Source organism: Anser cygnoides, chromosome 3 (genome assembly GCF_040182565.1).
Source record: "Anser cygnoides isolate HZ-2024a breed goose chromosome 3, Taihu_goose_T2T_genome, whole genome shotgun sequence".
NCBI classification, from domain to species: Eukaryota; Metazoa; Chordata; class Aves; order Anseriformes; family Anatidae; genus Anser; species Anser cygnoides.
Genome location: NC_089875.1, coordinates 43242145 through 43264102, shown reverse-complemented (window position 1 = coordinate 43264102; position 21958 = coordinate 43242145). Strand labels below are relative to the sequence as shown.

The 21958-nt window shown below is 39.7% G+C and overlaps 1 protein-coding gene and 1 long non-coding RNA gene across 11 annotated transcripts in view; one reads left to right on the top strand and one right to left on the bottom strand.

Annotated features, from left to right (window-relative positions):
• PCNX2 (pecanex 2) overlaps window positions 1–21958 on the bottom strand; it is a 159500-nt gene that overhangs the window by 4720 nt on the left and 132822 nt on the right. For all 10 annotated transcript variants that reach the window (XR_010830285.1, XM_066994046.1, XM_048047223.2 and 7 more), the window contains 7 exons: window positions 18578–18811; window positions 16290–16393; window positions 9224–9368; window positions 7759–7989; window positions 7172–7446; window positions 6489–6670; window positions 1669–2117 (listed from right to left, as the gene is read on the bottom strand). Coding sequence is in view for 9 of the 10 variants with exons in the window: in XM_066994046.1 (XP_066850147.1) it covers window positions 1669–2117; window positions 6489–6670; window positions 7172–7446; window positions 7759–7989; window positions 9224–9368; window positions 16290–16393; window positions 18578–18811 (1620 nt within the window). In the remaining variant the exon portion in view is untranslated. The remainder of the gene's footprint in view (window positions 1–1668; window positions 2118–6488; window positions 6671–7171; window positions 7447–7758; window positions 7990–9223; window positions 9369–16289; window positions 16394–18577; window positions 18812–21958) is intronic.
• Window positions 12736–20403, top strand: LOC136790401 (uncharacterized). The gene is made up of 2 exons (XR_010830286.1): window positions 12736–14256; window positions 16703–20403. It is a non-coding gene; the product is annotated as an uncharacterized lncRNA (long non-coding RNA).

Here is a 21958-nt window from a genome sequence, read left to right as displayed (position 1 = left end):
AATCCAAGTTACAAAGGAACCTTTGCAGCAGAACTGGAATGCAATTATGAACCTGAAAATGTTATGCACCGTGTCACCCCACTGTAGGATCTCCAGAACTATGAAAGCTTTCCAGAACTGTGCTGTATTAAGGTTTAAGTAAAATGCTTCCTCCTTAGTGCTTTCAGTCAAAGAAGCACCTGGACTCCGAGCAGTTACGTTTTGGCCAGAGCTCACCTCACCTACATATAACAACATAGTCTAAGTGTATCATCCAAGCTGCCAATGGTTGGCAGGGACTGATGGGTCTTCCAAAGGAAGCTTTCCTTCTGACAGCTCTAAGGATGAACTGGATCATCCTCTCTTTTGAGTACAGGGGCCACACCAATGATCTACTGAGACTTCAGACCTAAATTTTACATGGCTGAAAGTCAGAAAAGGTGAATCCCACTACTGGAACTCACCACTGCAGACTGGCTGAATTCTTGCAAGTTAGACTGTAAACTGTTGAAAGTTGGCGTTATACCTTGTCATCTGATATGTTCAGCTGTACATACTGTTAAAGCTTATTAGAGTACTAAAGCATACTAAAGCAGGATTGAACCCAGATGAATAATGTTCAGTCAAATTCTGTTGAAGTTAATGGCAAAACCTCATAAACTGTACCATAAATGGCATTTTTGGGTTGACAGCAAAATACACAAAGGCTAAGGAGCTTTTTTCACTTGGGAGTCGGAGAATTCTTTGAAAATTAGGGAAGTTATACACAGTTTGGAATGATACTAGCCAAAAAGTGTTTTGGACTTTCCATATCCTCAATTTTCCCCTGTTGCCAATTTGATTTCCATTTTGATAGGCCAGACGTGAAAGTCAGTCTTAATTACGTTGTCAGCCTCTAGTTGCAGCCACCCTTTATCTCTAATCCATCTTCTCCTATTACTGCTCTGTAGCGTAGAGATAAAGGTTTTAAAATAGAGGAAAGCAATAGATGGCAACCGAAGTTAAATACATTTCAGTAGACAATGAAACAGTAGCACTAGTATGTGCACTGAATTTTCCAGGGAAGAAGGAAACAGAACTGGAAGCCTACTGGGATGAAGGCTGGAAATTGTGTGCACTATTTTTCTGTTAGAAAATGCTGATTCACAGCGCATGCAGGTTTCCTTGAAGGCTTTTTAGTTTCCTTTGGGAAATATTTCCTGCAGCCTTCCTTGACTAACCCTTTCAGTAATAAGGTTTCAAGGTTCTGGATTGAATTTCAGGTCAAAGGAGACAGAACAAGTGCACTGTTAGTGGGTGCCATTCCTCTTTGTACAAATAATTCAGTCCTGAGTGAGCAAGCAAGAAACATACTATTTAGTCTGCTTATGATGGTACTTTACCACCTGGGCTGCGTAAAACAAAGACTTGAGTCCCTAGTCTCGGTAAAAGGAAGAGCAACTTTTTGTCCCAGTTTGCAATTTTAGGTGCATTCTTAATGGCCAGCTTACCATTACCAATGAATACATCACTCATATGTGCACAAAATACTAAACAGTCTCATTTTCATTGTGATGCAAAATCCAAAACAAATACCAAAATGCAAAAAAAAAAAAAAGACTACAAGTAAGAAACCAGTGGTTCAAGAACCTGACAGGTGAGCAGCATGGCAACTCATGGCCAGTACCGCTGTTCTGGCTTCAGCCTTACCCGAGTTGCCTGACTTGCAGCTCTGGCAGAAGGACCCATGGCGATGTTCATGCTGCTGGATGACTGGGTGTCACTGGTGTTACCTCCATCCGCAGCTGAGAGCCCAGAAATCACCAGAGCACTCGAAAAGCTTCTCTTGCCGAACAGCAGGCTGAGAGTTGAGCTGGTGGACGAGGCCAGGCTGGACCTGAGCAGTGCAGCAGCTCGGTCCTGCACAGTCAGCTGGCCAGCAACGGGAACAGCAGGGGACTGAGAAAACACAGATGTTGCCGAGTTGTGGAGTGACAGCTGGCTACTAGAAAGCCTTTGGGCAATTTCATGGGCAGATGTAGATGTTTGGATGAAAGGCTGGCGGCTTTCCATCATTGGTCCAGAGTGACTTGAAACGGGGGGCCTTTGGCTTAAAGCAGTGTGTGCCTGGACAGACTGACTCCTGTGTTTTCTCCTGCCTTTAAAAGAAAGAGTAAAATATTTAAGTGCTGTCTTCAGTGGTATCCTAATGAAGTCCATGCTATTGACAGTGTCCTCCTGTGTATACATGTTACTATGGGTTGTATCAGCTTAAGAATCCAAGAATCTCAGACATGAGAAACAAATAAACCTATGAAACTTTCTATTTTTTCCACTACAATAGTTCTGATTTTTGGTCAGAATCGCTCCAGTGGTTCTGTACTGGGTCAAAAGAGAGGAAAATGAGAAAAGACACCAAGAAAGGTACGCTGATCACAGGATCTCAACTCGTCTGCCCGGTACGTTTTAACCTGCCTAGTGAATAAGCAGTGTTGCTCTAACTCCACTCCCCTTTGATAACCACACTAAAGTAGGGGATGTTGAATATCCACCTTAAATGGCCTGGTATATCTCAGCTGCAAAAGTAAAGCATAGAACTGTGAATAAAAACTGCATATGAGGAATGATAATTTGAGGATTCAGCCAAGTGGAAGGCAGTACTCCATCTACAAGACAGTTCTTAAGCCTGACAGTTTGACTGAGATCCAAGATTGATATTTACAGTACATCACAGATTGAAAAGATAAGAGCACCCCTACTTAAGGTAAGCTGTTGGAGGTTTAAATGAGATTCACGTACAGCTCTTGCTCCATTCTGTGAAGCATCCTAATGCAGCCTTTGTTGGATACAGTGGATGAACTGTTCTGAGGGGCCTAGACAAATTCTGTCTTCCTGTACATATACCCCCCGCCTTTTTTAGCATTTACATCAGCACCTTATGTCATGCAAACAAAACGTTTCTGTATTTCTTATGCTTGCATATTTAAATACCCACAGAATGAAAAACAAAATCAACTTATTGGCCAGTGAACCCTCCAGACACCTGCTTGTGGACTGGCTCTAACCCAGGCTTATGCAGCAAACACCCAGTCCTGTGAGTGCCTACTTGGCTTTTGGCTTTCCAGGAAACTCCAAACATTAACACGAGCCAGCATTTTGTCTAGCTATAGCTGTGGGTTAAAGGCAGATAATCTGTTGAGATCCACCAACGCAGAAACAAATCTGAGGTATTTCCAGGTTGTTGGGGTTGTTGGTATTTTTTTTCCTTTGGTTTTTCCCAACACAAGTAGTATGGAGGGGACAGAAGCACTGAAACCCTTCCAAGTATTGAAATGTTGCAGGCATAGAGCAATATAAATCTCACACTGTGGCTCACAAATATGATTGTTTGCTCAATTCACGAAGATTGCATCCAGTAAGGCAGGATTTTATATCCAATCTATTTACATTATATAGCTGAACCATGCTGTTTTACATCCCCAGGCCTGCTTTCCGGAGGCTGGTATCATTAGCCCCATTTTTCAGATGCTGAAGCAAAGAGAATTTAGGAACCTTGGCATGGAGTCAGATGGCAGAGCTGGGCCATAACCTACCTCACTGGAGCCGTTCGGCTGGGCTACAACCTAGGTGGTTTGGCAAGAACTGGACGCTTTTCCACCCCATTTACAATATATCATTATTTCTACTGTTAGAACAATAAAAAAATAATTTTCTTCGGATGGCATGCTGCGCTGCTACCCTGGCAATAAGAGCCCCGTGATCTCTGAGAGCAACGGGACAGAGGTGCGTGGCTTCATGAGTGTGCTCTGCACTGCAGGCATGATGAGCAGGGAGGATACGTGCTGCTGCCGGGGTCATACAGGTTCTTCAGACCTGGGGGCTTTGCTTAAGTAAGCGCTGCAGTTTCTGCATCCGTTGGTTATTTTAATAGATTACGTTTCTAAATAAAAGGCACGGATTCGAATTGGGAACAGAGGGGCTGCGGTGCGTGGGTTTGTGCAGGGGCTACCGCGGCCAAACATCTGTTTGTGATTTCAACTGCCAAGCTGACCGCTGTCCAAAACCACTCGATACTCATCCCAAAGGCGGAGGTTAGAGCGTTGGACAGGAGACCACCCGTATCTACACAGAAATAACTCTGTCCCTGAAAACAATTAGGAAACAAAGGGTGTTCCCTGAACCGCATCATGAAATAAGGACACTTTGGGGGAAAACCCCACATGTTTCCAATGCTCCTGATTTTTGTCGCACTTTTATATAGGGCTTTAATTGCATTTTGCAGACTCAGTGGCACCAGGCTGCAAAATGAAATAGGAAAGCATTAAATGCACTTGATTCTGTGATTATAAGACTAGAAGGGTTTGCTGTGATCATCCAGTCTGCCATGCTATATAGCACAGGCCATAGAGCTTCCTGGAATTAACTTCTATATGGCATTACTTACTACTATTATTTTCAAGAAAGGCATCCAACACCTGTGGTCAGGGAGAATCCATCTTAACCCTTTGCCACTTGTTTTGCTATTTATTTACTCTCACTGTTAAAAATGTGCACTTGACTTCAAATTAGAACTTGTTTAGCTTTGTTGTGTCTAAGTCTGCTAGAAGCAACTGTCTTTGGTCACCTGTTGTTGCCCAGGTAAGTACTTACAGACTACAATCAAAGAATCTCTTACAATAGAAATTATTTGAAAGCTTTTAATTTTTCACTACAGAACATTTCCTAGCTTTTTGATCTTTTTTTTTCCTTCTCTTCTTTGAACTCCTTCCAAATTACAAAGGTCTTTCTTAAATTAGGGCACAGGGATTGTGCATGGGAGGCCAAAAGAGTACTGACCCACAGACAGACTGACAGACATGTATTAGTCAGGTGACCCTATTCATTCTTTAACATCTGACATGGCATAAGCTTTTTGCTAGTCCTCTAGTATCGTTGTACTGTCCTGATATTTACTGAAGATCAAACGGATCTTGCTTTTTAAGCAGCTCTTTTAAAAGCCTTAAATGAGAGTTATTTGGATTTTCTCAATTAAGCATATAGCTTTGATAGCTGCTCTTTAATGTTCTGTGTAGCCGTTAGGATGCAAAGAACTACTTCATGATCAGATCATAGATCACCTGCATCTTTCCCAAGTATAAAACAGACGTGTTCTTTTCTTGTTTCTACATTATTGACAACTTAGCCTTTTTATACAGTGACACATCAAGACTACTGTTACGATTTCTTGTGCTTCTAATTTTCTTAAAAAATAAACAACAGCAAATCAGCTTTCTTCATATTGTCCGTAATGGTGCTAGTCAGAAAGTTCTCTTTGTTTCATTTTCTTTCTGTTATCAACTCTCTCGGGACTGAATACTGATTTACATTTGCTGTTTTCCATTTTCTTGCATTTGTTGTGCATTTCTTCATTTTACCTCATAGCCAGGTAGCTTTTCTTAATTAAGCATGACCTCTCTTGATTGTGGTTTTCTAGGCACCCAATACATCCTTTTAAACAATTCACAATTAATTTTCATTATTGCATGGCATGCTCGGGATCGTTATTTTACAATTAAGTTTGCCATTCAGATTACTGCAGTGTCAAGTTATGAGTATGCACCTGGGGATTAGTCTAAAGCTAGACTCAATTAAAAGCAGTAGCTATTTTATCCTTACAGCATGATTTATATTCACGGCAAGATTTTCTCTATTCCTGTCCATTATTTTTAATGATAGGTCAAAATGATCTTAACAGGAAACAAACAAGTGTTACACCCTCTAGTTATCTGCCTTAATTGATACAGTAATACCACAACTTGTAACACGGTCAATTAACTTGACTTTTCATCACATCCTGGTCCCTTAGTGACAGGTCCCATGGTGACCCACTAGCAAACTTAATGTATATTTCCAATGTGAAGGCCAGTATTTCTACCTTAAGAATGCATCTGAAGTACTTTTAAATCCCTAATTTAATATGAAAAAGGCTCAGCTGTTAACTGACAGAGTGACTGGCAACATTTAATTTTCTCCTGGTAACTGATGTATAGACGTAGTGAGTTATTTGTTATTTGTTTGTTCTCCACAAGTGCTGATGAGCAGCCAAACTAATTCCTCAAATAAATCATCATGCTTCTTCTAAGATAATTAAGATTTTTGCATATTTTTAGTTCTGCTGTTCCCAGTCAACAATAAGCACAGGCTCAATGTGTAAACTGAATGGGCATCACACATGTAGACTCCCTTCCATCTGAATTTCTCATTCTGCCTTTGTTAGTAGTACCTCCTAGTCCAAAAATAACACAGTAAATAGTTTGACAGTGGAACCCTTGGTGAGCCACACGAATCACGTTTGTCTTACGCTCTCCCAGTAAAAATCTGGAACAATATCAGGAAGCCATCTCCTACACATGCTTGGTCATCAGGAAAGACAAAGGTCCCCCTTTCTAAAATTAGTTTTCCACTGGATATGAGAGAAGCCCAAAAAGCATCTGTCCATGTGGCCCCTCGGGAGAAAAGTACAGAAAAAGCCAAGTAAATTGTGCGAATACCTGCACGCTGGTGGACCTCATGGGACGAAGCCTGCAACTGAGGGGTTCCGTCTCTGGTGTGCTGCGAGCTACTGCTCTGGCTTGAGTTACCTGCGGAATTGCCGCTAGACGACCCCCCTCCATTATCCACTTCTTCAACGTTGCCTCTGTCATGGTGAGCTGCCTGACAGTCCTTCCGCATCCTGTTTGCAGGAACAAACAAGTGGTCAGTCTACATGCACGGAGAACTTGTGCCACCCACGTCAGGAGACCTTGCATTGTGTAATTGTTTTTACATGTACTTTGGTCAAGAACAATGATGTGCGGATGATCATCTACATTGCCAAATCTCTGGAGCATAACCCACCAACACACTTCCTCATTTTCTGACATGTCACTGAGTTACAGAAAAGACACCCCTATTCACAAGGACTAAACAGTAAAATTCCCCTGAACAAGGGAAATGTCTCTACTGCTAAGTGATTTGAAAATGAATTTTGACTAACATATAGAAAGCTTTGCTTAAAAGCCATAAATGAATGTGTTTTCTGCCATATCTGTAGGGCTGTTCTATTACATTCTGAGTTGTCTGCAATTAATTTTTTTACTCATAGATAACAGTACGCAATTACTCTCTTAACAGAAATTACAGTGGAACTGAGACTGCAGAGTGTCTATCTGCATGACCAAAATTTAACACCTACCTTAACCATTTGGATCTGAACCACTTTTTAATGTTGTCCAAACTGACAGGTCCCCCCCAGATGTTCCTCAGTTGGCTGTGTGTCCCAAGGTATGAGGTGGTTAAAGGGGAAACGTACATTGGATATCCCAGTGGCTGATCGCATGAAGAATTAATTAAGTTCCGCAAGACCTGTTTATTATTCTGGATGCTTCCTCTCTCTGGGTTACGATTGCGCAAGAAAATCAGTTCCTGCTGCTGCCCAGCCCACAGTCCTCTGACACACTCCTTGTTGACCTACAGGAAGGTAAAACACAGTGTGGACCATGTAAAAACATTTGTTACTTAAAGTACAGAACTATGTGGTCTAGGTAGAACAGCAGTAGCAGGGTGCAAGCATGCCGTGTCTTTGTACCAACAGGTTTTATGAACTGCATGAGCAGCTGCTCCCTGGTTAAGCCTGGGATGTTGCTTTTGATGCACAAAATTACTGGTGCAAAGCAGAAGTGAACTGAACAGCACTCCCCTTGGGGCCTCCAGTCCCTACTCTGACAAATACGATCAACCTCCTCCTTTTTTACTGCAGTATTAGAAAGATGGTTCATGTACCTTGATAACCTTGAAGCTCAAGTAGCTTTTGTGGAGCATGATAACTTTATATTCATCTGCTCCTTCATCTACCACATGCCTCAGGGTTAGCAGCTCTTCTCTGTTGGAGAGTACAGCACTGCGCCAGGCAGGGTCCCCTTCATGACAAATCACAACCTTTTCTTCAAAAGATTGGATTGCTTCATACAAAACTGCTGGGTCCTCATACTCATCTGGGCAGGTGAACTGGTCCTGGTAGTACAAGTATTGAAAAGGTCAGGTATATTTATGAAAACAGAAAAACTATTAACAAAAACCTGTAGTTTTTTGTTGTTGTTGTTGGTTTTGGTTTTTTTTGAGACAGTCTGCCAAACTCTGCCCTGCAAATGACTTGTGTCACAGCAAGTGTTGTTGGAAGTAGAACAATTGATTTAACAGTAATACAAAAAGTGTTCTGTTGTAACCTGTTCTGATTTCATGTCTCCACTGGACAAAGGCAGAGAATGAGAGCTTATCCACTTACAAATTATAAAGTGGGAAACCACAGGAGGCAGAGCTTTTGGATAATCTGGAGGGAGATCAAAATTACCTGGGACATTCCACAGTTCTTGTGGAAATCCTTCTTTTCTTCTTGTAAAACCACAACAAAGCACAGACTGTGAATCCATCAACAAGTATCACAATATTGTGTTACTTCATTAGCTGTCACAAAGCAATACTTGCCAGTGATTACTTTCACAACATTATTTTGTCCAATTCTCCTGCATTAATTCAGAGCAGTTCCACTTCAGTTACATTCAGAGCAATTATAAATACCATGCAGTATCGAAGTGTATGAGCCTAAATAATATGCCAGAGCAAGAACAAAATCAATTCCAAGCTATACAAGGGTTGACCTAAAGAAACTGGAGTGACTTCAATGGAGGTGTGCCAGAGTTTTACAACTGAAAACAGAATGGGGTCAGAAACAGCATGACATAATCAAACACAGCTGTGACACTAACCCCCCTTCAAACCACCACTCCTCTCAGCTGTGACTTTTAATATATGGAAGTGTTTTTCATGTATTGCCCATCACCAAAGGGCTGATAAATGAACAGTAAAATTAGCCTAATCAATTTATTGATTTTTTAAACTTACTGATCAATTTATTTATTTTCAGTTAAAAACCATCATTATGGTACCTCTGCAAGTAAAACACGATGTGATCATCAGTTTTATTCTAACGAAAAAGGCAGGGTCAAGCTCTGCAATAAAAATAGTTCCAAATGGACAGCTGGGGGTACCCCATATCAACTGAATGTAAAATAAATACATTCTGAGCTTTTCCATTTTGGTTAAGGAAGTTTCTCAGAATAAGGCAACAAGTACTCCATTTCCCTCTCATTTTTAATTTGGACAGTTTCCAAGTTTTCCTGTATTTCCCTAAGAAAACAAATACAACAGTAAAAGTTAAAAAATAAAATTAAAAAAAAAAATACCCTACCTGATGTAGCTTCAGAGACATTCGGATTGCCGGGGCAACCACCTTATGCAGCAGATCCATGTCTGCAAAGACCCACTCATCTTTCGCTGCTATCCGGAAGTCTCCTTTGAACAACGCGTGGAGGCCATAAAGAAAGGAGTCTAAACTGCAGGAGAAAGGCAGCAGTCAGTCCCAGAAACCATCTCTGGTCTACCAAGCCAGATCCCGGTCGGCTGCCCAGTACAGGGGGAACCAGGACACGGACCTGGGACTGCACGCAATGGATTCTTGAGGTTGGTATAAAGCAAAGGCTGCGTGTTTCTACTGAAAACCCATTCCTTTGGGTCAATGTTTTTCCTTTTGCTTGCACTGCAAGCATCTGGCCATGAAAGGAGTGTGGCACCTGAAACAGAAGTCCTAAGGATGGGAGGATCACGTGGGTGCATCAGGGTGCTGCATCGCCGCAGTGCCAGCTGCTCGGCAATGCCTAGTCTGGCAGCAGAAGCTGCCCCCTCATTTGAAAATGTATTGATCAGCCCTGTCACTGTTAGCAGTTCTGCTCACAAGGTAAAAATAATAATTAAAATAACAGCTGTAAAATATACATTTAGCAAATCTGAGACTTCTGCCATGAAACTCAAAACCAGGCAAACATTAAACCAGACGTACTGAAAAGAATCCCGAGTTTCACAAGCTGTTCAGCAAACCAGGTGGGAGCATGAATTAAACCTTAGGCATTTCATACCAAAACAATGAGCCTTAAAGCAACCATGGCTGGGCTTCTTTTTTCATATATGCAACTAGATGTAACCAGCTCTGCCTGACCTTGGACGACGGTTTGCCTGGATCTGAGATTGAAGCAAGATGTTAAAGGGACAAAATGGAGCAGCTGTTAGAAGATGGTTGCACAAGGGCTTTGTGAAGAGAACCAGTTAGCCTGCAGCTCCAGCCTGCACCATGAATTGTGAGCTCTGCACAACTACACAGCAGCCACTTAGGTAATGTTTATAGGAGGACCGCAGACCTAACACTGTTCTGAAGAACTGATCTTGAAATTGAGGAAAACAGAACCATCTGTTAAAAAGCAGGCATCTCTTACAAACCCGCAGGACATGGTTTCGTCTACCTGCCAAGATTTTACTCACTCTTACAACAGTTGATTTTTTAGATCGTAAAGCTCTGAGGAGAAAAAGCATTAAGATGTTAGAGTTTTTCATTACCATCCACACTTTCTCCAGAGAATGCATAATCTTTCCACTTAATTGAGCTTTCTTAATTATTTTGGAAAAGAAAAAAATATTTTACATTTTTTTCTCTTCAGAGAGAGGGAAAAGAGAGATTAGGAGATGGCTTGGCCTACCTTCAAGCTCAAACATTCTAATTTTGCCCATGGTGGGTCGCATGTTTTAGAAATTAAAACAGAAGGATATATATGTTGTTACCAGAAAAGCAGCTGGATACTGATTCTCTCTGCAAAAGCACCATGTAATACAAATCAACTGATCAGTGGGACTGAGGCCACTCAGTAAGGCAGGGCTTCTCTCACTGCTGGGAACAGTAGGAGCACAGGGAAGCTCTTGTGAATTCCTACCTCATTTGCATTTATTAGTACTAAGTTGCATATTAAAACATGCCTAGGTTTAAGAGGCAGGCACGTACGCTCAGAGCTTCAAAACATTCAAGCACGGGTTTCAATGGGAGTTGTTATGTGTCTTCAAAGAATGAATCCCTGCTGACCCTCGATCAATCATCTCTGGAGTATGGAAAATGATAATATACCCAAACCCTGCTGAATAGCTAGGAAAGTCCTACAATAAACCAGATAGAAAAAAAAAAAAAATGGTGGGTGCAGCCCATGCACCCACAAATCACCTCCCTGAAGCAGGTAAGAAATCAGGAGGTGTCCTTCCAGTTGCCCACCCAGCAGACAGCATGCAGCATATGTAAATGAATCCCTGCCTGGAAAAAAAAACACTTCTGTACCTAAATACATTTTCCAGGGTGAAACTGAAAAAAACGACCCCAAAATGTGCACCTACTAATGGCTCAGCAGTATAGTTTTTCCCCAAGTAACACTGCCTGCATTTGCTATGAAAAGTTGGCTGGGATGAAGGAAGGAGCAAGCAGGAAAGAGAACTGTTTTTTACATCATTAGAGGCTTTCAGACCAAATATGAACGCCCGAGTAGACAAAGAGTTTGCATTCACATCAAAGTGCCTTATAGGCATCAGCACATGCTAAACAGGCTGCTGTGAACAGCAGCATCTGCTGAAAGCAAGGCCATGACTAGGACAGCTATGCAAACTGCAGCTGAGCATCAGCAGAGGGAGCGGATGGAAGCACGTACAGCTCCCACTGTGCTTAGTTTGGGAAGACTCATCCATTTCTCATCCCTCTGCATAATAAGTTCTCTAACCAGCATTTTTAAGAACAAATGTGACTGTTACAAGGAGCAAAGCAGTGGCGGGAGGCTGAGAGACAATTATTTTACGTATTGTATTTCCCACCAGAGAGATTTGGAGGACATTGCTGTGTTCACAAAACCATTCCACTTTTTTATTCCTCTGCCACTTGTAATGAGGCTTTCGGACAAGGCTTTCCTACCTGTAATGTGACACTAACTCAAGCCTATAACACACAGCCCTTAATCCACATAAAATACAGCTGTTGTTATTCCTCTCATTGTTATGCTCTCTCCTGAAGACACTAATGAGATTACGAGGAAGCTATGAGCCAACAGCTTTGATCTCTGCCCTGACTCTAGGTTGTTGCTACTTTCTTGGCCCCATTTGAACATACCTCAATTAGTCATCTGCTGCAGTTGCAGGCTCATTCCAAGTATTTTAAAAACTAGTTAAGGTAAATTCAGATGCCAAAGAAACTACGTTAATCAGGAAAAGACACAACTGCTATTTCTGGCAACACTTCTAACCCTCTGAGCTAAGACCTGAAAACCTGCTATCACAATGGTGAGCTGTTTCTAAAAATGCAGGTGTGGGGGATACTGCAGCTCTCGGACGTGCAGCAAGGAGGGGATGAAGCAACACCACAAGGACCAGGGGAGGGCAACAAAGCCAAGGCAAATGCTCCCCCCTTCTTCACTCCTTACATTGCTCCATCAACTGGAATGAAAAGCATTTGATACAAGCCCCCAAACGGTACAAATGGATTATGGCTAATGAGCTGGTGAATGTGTCTGTGTGTATTTTGTACCTCAAACCCAATCCTCTGTCTACAGTTTATAGACCTCTCCCAATGTTAATTGTAGATTTATTTCAGCAATAAAGACGCATGCCTGTGAGCCAGTAATCACCTGTACATCTCAGCTCACCTCAAAGAAATATCTTCAGTGGCAGCCCCTTTAAATTTGATATTTTAATGTTTGTGGTTGTGAGCTAAGGGTCAAACTTTTCTCCCCTGCTCCTGTTCTGCTCAGCTCTGGCACACACAAAGCTGCACTGCCTGCTCCAGCTCCCGCTGGAAATATCTGATGAGAGATACTTTATTAAGAGAATTTCCTTTTTTTCCAAATTTGAAACATACACTGAACATTTATTTATTAGTAGGTCTAGAGGCTGAATAACGTTATTAAGTATTTTTTCCATAGATGCACACTGAAACATATCACTCACGTTTGAATAAATGAATGGTAATGTCATGTCATTCTTCAAATTGCATTTTGTGCAGGATGTCTCCTAATAACAGTTTAAAAGAGCGTGTGATTTGCATAGCAATGTTCTGCCTTCCTAATGAATGCATTTATAGTATAATCTAGTGTTAATGTTGGGTTTCTACTGACATTTCCATGAACAGGTACACTGAATAATTATTTACATACATTATATAAGAGCATTTAAAACCTTGGTTTACACAGTGACATTTACTGATTAATAGATTACACAAAATCATGTGTAAATGAGTGCAAATTGATAGTTTACATACACAATGTAAACTTGAATCTCAATTCTGTAGCGCACAGCTCAATGTAGCACGTTACCTTTGCATTCCTATTTTTGTGAGGCAGTTGGATGACTGTCACTCCTCAAGACACAGCAAGGGCTAGACTTTGTCCACACAAAGTTTCCTCCTTCCTGCACAGTCACCCCAGAGAACAAAACATGGGCACCAGAGCACAGATTCTTGGACGGTTTGCTCACATTGAACATATCTGAAATTCTTCACAGAAATAAGCATGTGGGGAAGAAAATTACAACACCTATCTGCCCACTACATCTCAAACCCATCAAGAAATCTCTAGCAACACCATAGACCAGGTGCTTCACACCAGAATTAATAGAAAATCCAAGACGAAGTTCAAGGTCATTTCTAAGTGCCAGCCAGATTAACCTAAATAATCATGATACCTTTTAAAGGAAAAGGAGCAAAAAAAAAATCACCTAAGAAATGATTCCTCCAACTTCTGATGCTCCACAGTACTTTTCTCCCATCTGACTTGAATATAGACCTGCAGCAAGCTGAGAGTTGCAGCCAAGGACCAGCAATAACGCTCTAAATTACCCTCTGCAAGAGCTGAATCTCTGCATCAAATACAGAGCGAGAGGAGGGAGACCTGCCATCACTGCCAGAAGTTAATCTTTGGAAACATTTTCTGGCCTTATGGGTGTTGCATGCGTTGGACAAAGTCTCCTTCTCCTTGGCATGCCATGTACAACTATCAGAGTCTTGCTACTTACTGCTTCTTTGCCTTTAAATAAGCTGTGATGATCTCTGTGAAGCAATAGACAGTAAGTATGGTAAGAACTGCTCTCCGTCCTGTACTCAGCTGAATTTGGGGGATTTTTGTTTAAGAAGTCTTGATGTCTGAGGGTAAAGTACCCACCTTTCTCACTACGCAATAATTTCTACTGAAGTATTCTTGTCAATTAAAAAAAATAAATATATAAATTCTTTAAGACAAAAATAAACAACATTCATCAAGCTCAAGTCATGTTTTGTAGCCATAGCAATTTATAACTTGAATTGTGCTACTCAGATTCCTATTTTTTTTCCAGATCTTTCTGACAGATGAAAGATACTGAAGATACCTTACCCAGGTGGGTAAGTGACACAGTTTTCACAGTGAAACTTCTCTAGGAGAAACTTTTGTGAAGAAGTGCTGAAAAAGATTCTGACAGAAGCTTCCGTTTAATCCCTTTTATGACATAAAGTACATTTTAAAAATACAATGATTCAATACTGCCTTGGAGCACTTTCTTAATAGAAAGGAAAACCAGGACTTAATTAAAGATAAAGGATTATATATAATAGAATCAGAAAAACAGGGATAGAGCTGTGCAATGCATATGACTACCACAATTCTTTGCCTTCTGCAGACCTATTATCTGCAAGAAAAGATGTTTTTAAATACTTGAGTGTCCACTTCCCAAAAGACAGAACCTGATTTGGTTCACTGGTTATGTTCCAGATTTTAAAATGACTTCAATATAGCTGACCTGTGCAATTCTTAAAATCTTTCCAGATAATTATCCTCAACATTCATACTTTTGAGGTCAAGCTTTGGAAAGTCTCTGATAATATTATCTCTTTGCCTTAGCTACTAACCAAGTAAGCCAATAAAAATAGGCGACATTGTTACTGTACCTGTACTAGTGCCAAACCATCATAATGATTTTAAGATCCTGTGGAAAGTACATGCAATGTGTTGACAGTTTTAGGAAGCTTTTGTGATATTTTTAGAAGCATTTCTAGTATCACTGTGACATATCTATTGTGGGCCCAGATCAAAATCACTTTAATCTCTTCTGTAAAAAAATCATAAATGCTCATCAACTTTTCTATCACATCCTCATACTCAAAAATTTTGATCATCAAAAAATAGGGCAAATTTACTAAACATTGCACTAACCTGAATGTATAGAAATTAAGGGAAAATAAATTCAACCCAGAAACCCAGAACAAAACTAATAGAGAAAGGGAATATATATAAAAAAAAAACAAACAGAAAAGAGGTGACAAAAGCCACTTGAGAAAGCAGAAAGGAGCAACACACTAAGAAATAAGCCATGTGGGCCAGGAACATTTTGCATGACTGACTGAACGAAGATGTGAAAATAGACACTACAAAACATCTCAAAGGATAACAAAGCTAGAGCGAATGTTTAGAGGTCTGATTTATAACATAAAGTGCATTCAGATTCACCCATGCTGCCTTTGTTTACTTGTTAATAAGACAAATTGTCCCTAAGGATTTGTTTATAGAAGGCTAGCCAGCTTTATTCACAATTTTGTGCCAATACAGCAAGGTCACTTAGAGACTCTGTATCTATTAAACTTTTCTATTGTTACTAAAGTCTTGTGAACACAGGGATTTCAAATGCACCTAATAAAAAACTAAAATTAGATGGGAAGGTAGACTTTTTTTTTAAAGATTATTAATAAAATGCCTTATCTATACAATTAATTACTCAGGCTGAACACCTAGAACAGCATAAAAGGTATGTTATAAAAACCCAAACAAATTAGAACCTCCAGTGAAAATGGAAGAACCCCTAATGAAAATGTAAGAAGAAAAGCATACATAGAAATAAACTTAACCAAGTAATAAAAGTAATAAGCTAGATTTTTTAGGAAGAAGTGTTTTGAATGACTGACTGACCGACTACGTTAGACCAAGAACAGACACAGCTGCAGTTTCAAGACATGCAGGGTTCTCTCTTGATCACCAGAATGAAGTGGCACAATGACTATGAAAAATAGCCCTGAGGAATACAGTACACTTACATATTTGTTATTATTTAGCTAACTAGCTGTTAGATTACTTAGCAGTTTATTCCCCCTTTGGAGGACGTCAGGGTTTCAGTAGCCAGGCCAGACTCAAGTGAACACAAGCAATAGCCATAGGTACACTATGCAAGATTCTGCTGTGCCATATGAAACAAAGACTAGTGTTAGTTATTAAGCAAATTACTGAAGTAAAAGATGTCCAGGAATGGCAGAAATCTTTTTTTTTTCTTTGTAGAGGAAATACTTCACCTTGATCTAAGGTTCTATTGAGATTCTACAGCAAGTGAAAAAACACAAACAGATCTTGACTTAATGATGAGGAGAAAGGATTCCCAAAACTTACCTGATGGCCATGTTGTGAGCTGCAGTTCCCAAAGCTCTTCGGCCCAGTATGCACAAGGCAAAGGAAAGCGTTACTAGTGGAGAATCCTCATCACTGTCCAAGTGCTACAAAGTTTTAAGAGTAGCATGTAATTCTAGACACAAATACGGTCTTGATAAGCATTTCAATACTATAAATGGTAACATTCATAAAATATGTCTGTAGATGGATCTGTACACAAAAACACTCATTGCAATTAAGCAGAACAAGAAGGAAGATCATCGCAATCAGAGGCTTTCTGCAAAATGCAGCTTATTTTGCCCACTAACTAGAAACTGAACATTTCAATCTCAGGTAGCAAGATCAAAAAGGAGGGAGGGGATCTTTGCTGCTTTGTTGTTTTTGTTTATTTGTTTTGCTTTTATTTTTTCCAGACAGGACCTTCTAAAACAGAACGGACTGCTTATTGCTGAGAGACACTGCAACTGGAGGCAGCAAAGCCCCTCTGCATGGGACAACAGGTGCACATGAGACCCCCAGACACACTTCAGAAGAACAATCTAGTTAGAAAACTGCTGGGGAAAACACTTCTGGTGAATACCAACATACATCGAAACTACATGCCATTGATGACACTGACCTCACATTTTAACAAGCAGTCAAAATGTTTCATTTACGTTTACTAGCTTAGGAGGTTTTTTTTTGTTGTTTTTAAACTGAGATTTTTGGAAAAAAACACACTTTGCTATGAAGCAGGAGGAAAAACTTAACCAATATCCCATGAATTAGAACCTTTAGGAGAGTACACATTATTATTTTGGTCCATGCAACAAGTGATTTCGACTCTAAAACTGAAGTCAGCTGTAACAGAGAATGTAGCTCCTTCTAAAGAATATACTAATTTTCAGGGTGCACACTGAAGCTTTTTTAAATCTCATCACATAGTTGACCTTTACCTCTACACAGCTGATGAATTACGAAAAAAGAGGAAAAAGAAAAAGATGTGAAAAATACATATATGAATTGTTGTGCACACAGACATGCACTGGTGCAGGCATTTGTTTGCTGTTTTATCTCTAACTCACAAGATTTTCAAGTCTACTGGGCATGCCTAAATCTATCATTTTATTTGATAGGTACAGCCACATAATGAGTGAAGAAGTGTCATTTAGCAGAGACTTTCTCTGCACCTTGGGATTCTTTGTGTGTCTAAATTTGGGAGATGAGACCTGGAACTGAGCAAGGAAAGAGATAAAACATTCCCAGCAGGAAGAGCTGGCAGCAAGGCTTGAAGGACAATTCAATGAAAACACCACCAAATGTAGTGGCATGCAGAGGAACTTGTGGATCAGTATTCAGGTGCAGAGACATGAGAAGGAACTGAAGTGGAGAAGAAACATTAAGATTCACTGATGTTACGCTGTTCAGCTAAGGTCAGTGGTAGCACTTTTGATGTTCTATTAGTGATCCTGAATGAAAAATGCACAAATTAACATCATATGGTGGCCAGGAAAGATATACTTCTCATTTTCTCCCCATTGTCAGCAATAATAAGAAAATTAAAACCGAGAAATATGCTTGTCTGCAACTGTATTCTCCCTCTGGGCTATTTTGAGTATTCCATGGAAATACAGTAGGGCATTTTTGCCAAATGACTGCTGACCAGCAGTAATCCTAGTGGCTGAAAGCATGCGAATGTGTGGCAGCAAACCTGTCTCTGACCTTCTAGAGCTGCAAGGTCATTTCACACATTTTTGTGGTGTAGTTCACCTCTGAATGTCGTGCTCTCAGGGGTGATCTATGCTAGCAGTTAGTTTGCTGTGCACTTCCCTACCACTTGAGGACTGTATCCAAGCACAGGCAAATGTTTGGAAAGGGCAGACAAACATGGACAAATGTTTGGCAAGTGTACCCAAACACTGGCAACACTGAAGGAACAAGAATGCTCTGATGATATTCCCTGAAGAGAGCCCGCTCCAGCACTTGTGAGCACTTGCTATAGGCACACTTTCTAGAGATGATAAACTTAACAGTGCTGGAGAGTGTGCACAGTAAGGAATTGGTTCTGTATTCAACAACTACAGCTTTGAAGCTTCTTGAGGCTCAGTTTTTTGTACAAGAGTAGTCTCTAATATGTGCTTTTTTTCATTCTACAAAACATAGATTTTCCTTTAAAAAGTTATATCTGATAGTTTAAATGAAATACATTTTCCTCTATTAATCCTGAGCAAGAAAGAGAGTAATCATGCATCATTTAACTCCTATCTCAGGAATTAAAACTACTACTGATGAAAAAAATGTGAGCTTACCTCCACCCTTTTCCTGGCACAGTACTGAATCCAGTCCAGATAAACACTGCAGAAACTAGCTCTTGTTATTCCTTGGAGACAGGGAACATAATCTTCATCTATGTTAATGTTAAACATTGCAAGGTCACGTTCAATATAATGCCACTTTGCATAAGGCTGCAGTATCTTTTGGATGGATTCATCCTTTATCCAGTCAAAAATTTTGGGAGAGCTTGCTGTAAAGTATATTATACTCTGTTGACAAAACGTGCAAACGTTAGTTAGTCTATCTCTGATTAATGCAGAAATATTTTACACAGAGAGATTAAATCAAAGAGGACAATGCTAGCTACCCATAACAGCACGTATTCTTCCTATTTTTTACTGCTTGGCATCATTGCTTCACCAGACTGTTTAGTTAGATGGTAATACTTGATATTTAAATAGCAGACAACAGAAAAAGAAGTCATATCTTTAATACATTGCTGCCTTATAGAAAAATTAATATAAATCAATAGACTGCAATAAGAACACAGAATTCTTGCACTCAAATGTGTAAGTTTGTGAATACTGGTGGGGCTTGCAGAGCCTATCACCAAGAAAGTGATATTGATAAAAGTTTAGGCAAATTTTGAAAAACTAGCAGTAGATTCTCACATGGTCAGAACAGGTTTCTTTTTTCTGTGTGAGCGTCTTGTTATCTGGGAACAAAGCTTTCCTAATTCTTTAGAAAAACATTTCCACCACGATATACAAAGGTGAGATTCGACAGATGTGTATAATGTAACTCCGAAACCCCATTTTACTTGTTGTTTTCCCTCTTCATTTAGTAACATAGTTATTTTTGTTATTTGTCAGTGTGGACAATAAATAATAATGGAGAATTTATTATACATAATGTTAAGAAGCTGGTAGCTGATCTGACTGACTGTACTTTTAAAAACCACTGAAGGAGGAAGAGCATTTAAACAGGAGTTCTTTTTACCAAATACACAAACAGAAAGCAGCAAGACTCTTATCTGTGCCTGAGTTTCTAAAGCTTAAGTTCTAACCAGTGGGTCTGGAACCATTAAAGTCATAATAAGAGAAACCTATCAGTACTAAGTTTAAAGACTACTTGCAAAAGAACATGGAACTTAAGAAGAAGTTCCAGTCTTGTAAAGGAAGGTGACAGCAGCAAGGAAGTCCCATTATAATGTTTTATGACTATAATGTTTTGGTTTAATAAAATATATTTAGAATTGGATTCTAAAGCAAACAAGAGGCAAGTGAAAATGGCTGAAGATGATGTAGTTCTACCTCATCCATGCAACAGAAATATTAATGAGCAATTAAATGTATAAAATGAAAATATGACGGATTAAAATGAAAAAGGACAGAAGCACTACCAGCCCTTTTAAAAATTCCAGGTGCCATCCACAATTTGTCTTTCAAACTGTACAAAACTACACAGGCAAGAGGAAAATTAAACTCCAGAGGAAAAATACAAGGCAGACCAATACAGACCGGGGACAGACCCTTAATTTTTTGGCATGTGGAGGACAATAAGCTCATTTAAAAAGATTCACGCAGAAACAATAGGAGCCGAAAACACAGGACTCAGCGAATGCAGATTTCTTAAACAGTAGAAGACGTTTAAGTAAGACTATATTGTAAAGATGGAGGAGGCACAAGGGAAAAATATCATAGTGATTGGGCAGGAAATGATTTCAAAATATATGCAGGAGGACTACAGGAGCTGACCCACTTTATTTGTGGAGAATAAAAATCCTTTTACAAGAAGAAATAAGGGCTTTTCTAGGCTGTCAATGAAACTGCAAATGAAATAAATACATAAAGAATAAGAAGCTCAGTGCAACTCATTCTTTAAAAGACCAATATAATACTTATTCATGAAGCATAGGAGAACTGAAACAAAGCATACATTTTCTTTGCTGATCTTCAAAATACAGTTTGCTTTTCTTATTATTTTCACCTGTGTTTACAAAGAAACAGATTCAGCTGGGAAAATAATCAGACTGGTAATCAGACACAGAAACAGCAAAAACTTCTGCCACCTAATTAAGTTCTGCTCTTAGTAGCTCTTCATGGATATGTTTTGTGTGTGAGTACATTCCCAGCTATATAGCAATTCAGAAATGATATGGTAAATATTTACAATGCTGTAAGCTACAAAGAATAAACTAGAAGCACTCCAAGCACTCAGTGTGATGGAAGTGCAGATGTTGCTGAAGCTCAAGTCTACGGCTTTTCTGAGTTTGTGATTTAACTGACTTGAACACTGCATTAACCAGAGTTCTTCATATAATTACCTTCCTGCTCTGCTAAAAGGAAAGTGTCAGGGCTTTAAAATGTTCACAGCAAAATTGCCCAGGGTCTTCACAGCTCAGGATTCCTCGATAAGGGCAAGCTGGGGAAGGAGTGAATTCTCACTTCTGTTTCTGGTATCATTTATCCGAAGGTAAGTTCTAACAGCACTAAACAAACAGGGTGATAGCTTATCTGATACATAACATAATCTTCTCACCTTCCTAAGCTGTAACAAGGATTTTATCAAATCCAATCAAAGCTCCTGTTTATGGAAGAAACTACTAACATGAAGAACAGGAGGAAAAAAATCTCTTTACAGGTTTCTTCTGGGATGGTCATCCTGAGGAAGGGCTCACCTGAATTTGAGGGAGACCCAACACAGGTTAATACCAAAGCTGCCAACTGGTTATTATGATCCTCTGTTCTCCTTTCACTAAGAAGGGAAGTAGATTAAGGGACTGGCACCTTTCTAGGAATGAAGTTCCATAAAAGCAGTATAATGACATTGGCTCAAGGAAATCAAACGAAAATAACAAAAAGATTTCCACATCTTGCAAGTCATAGGTGGTGAACATTACAAAACCTGCATCCAGTGGGTGTGGAGCCACAGCATATCTCAGTAGCATGGAGATCTTTTAACCCTCTTCCCTTTCACTCAAGGCAGGATCAATTAACCTTATCATTATCATATGGGACAAAAGTTTGTCAAAGCAACTTTATGTGTTGGCAGCTTCTCGGATACTTCCAGACCCAGAACTCTAAAGCACATTTAGTTAAGTTATACTTCATATATCATGACCTCAAACTTTCCACAAGTCCTCTACATTTTAGTTGACTTAAAGACACTTTAAAAGTTCCTGTTTACAAGGCACAACTCTTTGTTACTTTAAACTAATTAGCTGCCAATTTTACTCCAACCCAGGCTGGGATGTTTTTCAATCTCATTCACCCATTCACCATCAAAAACTGAATCATAACAGCTTGCATTGATTTAAATTTAGGCTACCTTTTAAAGTAAAGTGAAGCAATTGTAGCAATGTTTTAATATCAGTTTAAATAAGTGGTTTTTTTGTTGTTGTTGTTGTTTAAATA